Genomic DNA, 4,740 nt, shown 5'->3' with positions numbered 1-4,740 from the left:
ATATATATATATATACATAAACATATACACACACACATATATATATACACACATATATACAGTATACACATATATACACACATATATAGTATACACATATATACACACATATATAGTATACACATATATAGTATACACATAGTATACACATATATAGTATACACATATATACACACATATATAGTATACACATATATACACACATATATAGTATACACATATATACACACATATATAGTATACACATATATACACACATATATAGTATACACATATATACACATATATATAGTATTCACATATATACACACATATATAGTATACACACATATACACACATATAGTATACACACATATACACACATATATAGTATACACACATATACACACATATATAGTATACACATATATACACACATATATAGTATACACATATATACACACACATTATACACACACATTATATATATATATATATATATATATATATATATATATATACATACACACAAACACACACACACCCACACACAGACGCACACATTTTACTGAGACAGGATCAAAGATCCGCTCAGGTACCTGGTCCATGCTGAGCTGGCTCCTCTCCAAGGCCTGACGAAAGCCCATCTTTCCATGGAAGAATCCCCGTGAGTTTATGAGAGTGGAGACCTGCTGGAGGTTCTGACCCACTGGAGCTCCCTCTGACAAGTTGGCATGGAGTCCAATGGGGATTCGATGTCTGATTTAAAACATCAGTTAAAATATGAAAAGGTGATAAATCTTGTTAATTCATTACTGACTGAAACTGGATCCTATTTCAAATAAAAATATTTTGTGTTGAAAAATTCATGAGTCTAATAAAGTCTGAGATGTGACATCCTTCTAAGTAGACAACCAATCAGAGACAAGTATTCAGTTTGGCACACATGATGAATAATTTAATAATCAACTAAAGAAATCAGAGCCAGAATTCCGGTAGATAGATAATAGATGGAACTCTATTGTTTGAAATGCTGCATTAATTCAAAATATCTGGTAAAGAAAAACATTCACTTTATGTAAAAAACCTCAACAATCCATCAGTTTCTGTGAAGTCTGCTTCAACAAAGTCTGTTAAGGGTTAAACACAGGGCTGAGTACCGAACCGAGGTTCTTTTATGTCATCCACCGAACTGCACCGGTCGGTGTATGGATTGAAATGTCACTCTTTTTTCGGTGTCAAGTTTCGGTATTGGCTGTAACGTGTCACGTGGTTTCAGTACGCAGGCATGTAAAACACCAGACATATGACAAACAGACTACATGTTTACACCCAGAGCTGTATAGAGCTGCCATACCTAATCAATGTATAATGTATGTCTATGGTGCTGGTGACGCCCACAGACGGGGTTCACGTGTGCAGCGCGTGTTGTCAAACAGCTTCAATTTACGAGCAGAAAGTTGTTCCATGGTTTTCTGCAAGAAGACAGACGGACAGCAGCCTCCCCTCCTCCTCTCAGCGTTAGTCAGTCTCTGTGTGTGTTAAACGGACTCAACATTCCACGGCCGGACTTGTCTTCATCAAAGAATTCCTGAGGACGGAGCTGTGTCTGTGTTTCAGCTGGTGAGTTTACGTTTGTTAACATTACTGCAGCTTAACATGTACATCGCGTTGAATTAAACTAGAATCCATGTAACACTAACTTTAAGATATTAGTGTGTAAATTTATTTTATCTATGTAGCTAGCTAAACTCAGAAGCTAACTAAAGATTGACAGTAACAGATGAAGATTGTAAAAATGTGCTCATCCATCCAGTCAGCTGCTTAAACAGTTCACTAATGTTCACTGTTTGTTAATGTTCTCCTCACAGGAGGTTCTGACCCTGATGTGAGGACAGAGACAGACAAAAGAAAAGTGAGGTGGGGGCCACAGGACAGTCACAGACTTTGTTGTTAAAAGTTTGCTGCTTTTTCTACAGTGGAGGCTGCATGGTGGAGGTAAGTTAACTGTAAAGGATATTGTTGACCAGTTAAACTTTCATTTCTCAGCCTAGATAATGTTTTTTGACTAATAATAACACAACCATGCTATTGTTGATGTTTTGTGTTCTCATGTCAATTAGGGAGATGATCAGAGCCCTAAACCCCAGAAAACCACAGAGAAGATTCGGGCGGAGACAGAGGTACAGAAGTCTGCCATCAACCCTAACCTCAGTGAATCCAGAGACCTGCTGGTGGAATGTGAGGGACAATATGTCAGTGCTATCAAACTGACAACCAGGTATCTGTGTGTGCAACAATCATCATCTACAGCCTCAGAGTGAACATCTTCTACTGTTGGAGACACCATCAGGCAGGAGTGGGCTTGTTTGTGTCCAGAGAAAGAAGACATGTTGATGTTTCTGAAGAAAAACTGTTAAGTGAAAAGTAGGAATGCGCGATATATACGGTATACAGTAGAAACTATAGAAATTTAGCCTACGATAGAGATCTGTCTTCTACCGGCTAACCGCAGTAATGCTGTGTCTAATGTAAAATCAGAGTTGTCAGATTTAATCGTTACTTTTTTTAGTTGAAAACTGTGCGCAAGTGGCATTAGTTTTTTCTTCGAGGGCTAAGTAGCAAAGCTACAAGCTAACTATGTCCGGCTTGCCGTAGTGTTGCCGTATTCTGACGCATGCGCAAAAACACCGTGTTCCATCGAAAGTTTTGTTGTTTTTTTCTTCCATCAAAAGTTAAAGTAAGCGTTGGTCATCTTTAGAGAAACCTGCTCTCTGATCTGTGAAAAGAACGATGTGTTGTGTGATTTTACTGCGAGACCCTCTGGCCAAAGCCACAGACTCATTTTGTGTCAGCTCTCCTTAAAGCAGAAGGCGTCGCCAACTAGAGGGTTGGAGGGTGAAGTGTTTCAGTGTAAAATGCTGCTCTGTTGCTGTTCATTTCTTAAGTAAGAATATTGGAAAATGTTAAGAGTTAATAACATATTTTTTTGTTTAAAACATATGGCTAAAACTACATTTGATATCTTTGGCACCGTTTTGCACTACAAGAAAGAAGCCTAATACTTGATTTGTTTATTATTTAAAAACTCTCTGGACCTAGTAGTGTAATTTTCTTAATTCAAAATATATGATGGCAAAAAGACACCTTATGCTTTTTTTTAGCAAGTTTTATACCAAAAACATAATGTGATATATATCGTTATCACCACCCTTCACAATACATATCGTGATATGAATTTTATGCCATATCGCATATTCCTAGTGAAAAGGTCCTCAGTGTGTAGCAGAGAACATTAGACACTGATGTGTCACTGGTTTGAAACTGGTCTTTTGAACTGGAAATTATTTGTTTATTTTTATGTAAGAAAACTGCTTAGAATAGAAATACCAAAGTTAAAAAATAAAATTCACAATATGTACTGTAATGTGTAACGTAATTTTATTCTTGTTAGAATTTATAGTAATTACAAAATTGTACCAAAAAAAGAACCGTCCAGGAACCGACACCGAAGTGAAGGTACCGACACCAGTACCGATTTTTTTAGAAAGGTACCCAGCCTTATGTAAACATACAGAACGCATTACCTTTTAGCCAGATCAGCTGCCTGTTTGGCTGCTGAAGCATTGACCAGCAGGGACACATTGGAAACACCTCCAGCAAGGAAACAGTCCACAATCCCCTGGTTCCTTCTGGGACAGTAGCCAAAATCATCTCCTGTGACCACAAGCATCAGTCTGGGCTGGGGCATTTCTGTTGTTTTCTGTGGTGGACACACAGAACACACAAACACACTTACATATTGTGACTATCAGCTAATGTGCTTCAGATTTGGTCAGTGTTTACTTGGAAGGTACTGAATTCAGAACTTTAATCTGCCTCAAATAACACCATTGAGTGGCATAGTGGCTCAGTTTGTAGAGCTGTTGCCTCTCCGCGAGGTCGCCGGTTCAAATCTCAGCCCAGGGACTTTATGGGTGGAGTTTGCATGTTCTCTCTATGCTATGTGGGTTTTCTCCAGGTACTACGATTTCCTCCCACAGACCAAAAACATGCATGTTAGACTGATGGGTAATAAATTGTCCCTAGGTGAGGGAGAGAGAATGAATGATTGTTTGTCTTGTTTGTCTCTATAGCCCCTTATCCACAGGTCCGGTTCTTGTAGGACTCTATTGGGCTTTATTTAGGCCAGTTCCAGTGGGACCGGTTTATTTCCGTCTCCACAGTGCCCATTGTTCCCCTTTAGTGGGCGGATCATTAATATCAACACGCCGTACCAGCTGGTGGTGCTAGTGTTACATTAAGCTCTTTACTAACCACCACTAACACGTATTAGAAGAAGAGATGGAAAAACACACACAACCAAAATGGATGATCTAGTTGATGTTTTGAACATTCTGCTCTGTCTGTGGCTTTTTCTCCCTTTTTATGTGCATATATTACATGTAAATATATAGGTCATGTAAAAATTCCATCAAATTGCTTTTTGTAGAGGTTGTAGATTTTTTTGAAACTCTTTACTTTTTACATTTTTGTTTCATAAAGAACCAAAAGAACTTTATATTTGTTGATACGTATTCACTCAACCTTTATTTAAACAGATAAGTCACATTGAGCCTCGAAGACTCATTTACAAGTGAGACTTGTTTGGACAGACAATAAAAGTGGTGAAAAATGACACATATAAAAATTAATATTATTAAATATATAAATATATAGTTGTTGTGTATATATAAATATAAACCATACATATAATATAA

At 37.4% G+C, this 4,740-nt stretch overlaps 1 protein-coding gene across 1 annotated transcript in view; it reads right to left on the bottom strand.

Annotated features, from left to right (window-relative positions):
* LOC119413720 (carbohydrate deacetylase-like) overlaps positions 1-3,731 on the bottom strand; it is a 5,445-nt gene extending 1,714 nt beyond the window's left edge. Inside the window, exons 1-2 of the mRNA XM_037680775.1 lie at positions 3,568-3,731; positions 580-739 (exon numbers count right to left, since the gene is read on the bottom strand). Of these exons, the coding sequence (XP_037536703.1) occupies positions 580-739; positions 3,568-3,731 (324 nt within the window). The remainder of the gene's footprint in view (positions 1-579; positions 740-3,567) is intronic.
* Between the last annotated feature and the right edge of the window lie 1,009 nt (positions 3,732-4,740).

This window comes from Nematolebias whitei, chromosome 8, assembly GCF_014905685.2.
Source record: "Nematolebias whitei isolate Nwh7 chromosome 8, NemWhi1, whole genome shotgun sequence".
NCBI lineage: Eukaryota > Metazoa > Chordata > Actinopteri > Cyprinodontiformes > Rivulidae > Nematolebias > Nematolebias whitei.
The sequence above is the reverse complement of the archived record's forward strand: the minus strand, read 5'-3'. Positions and strand labels throughout refer to the sequence as shown.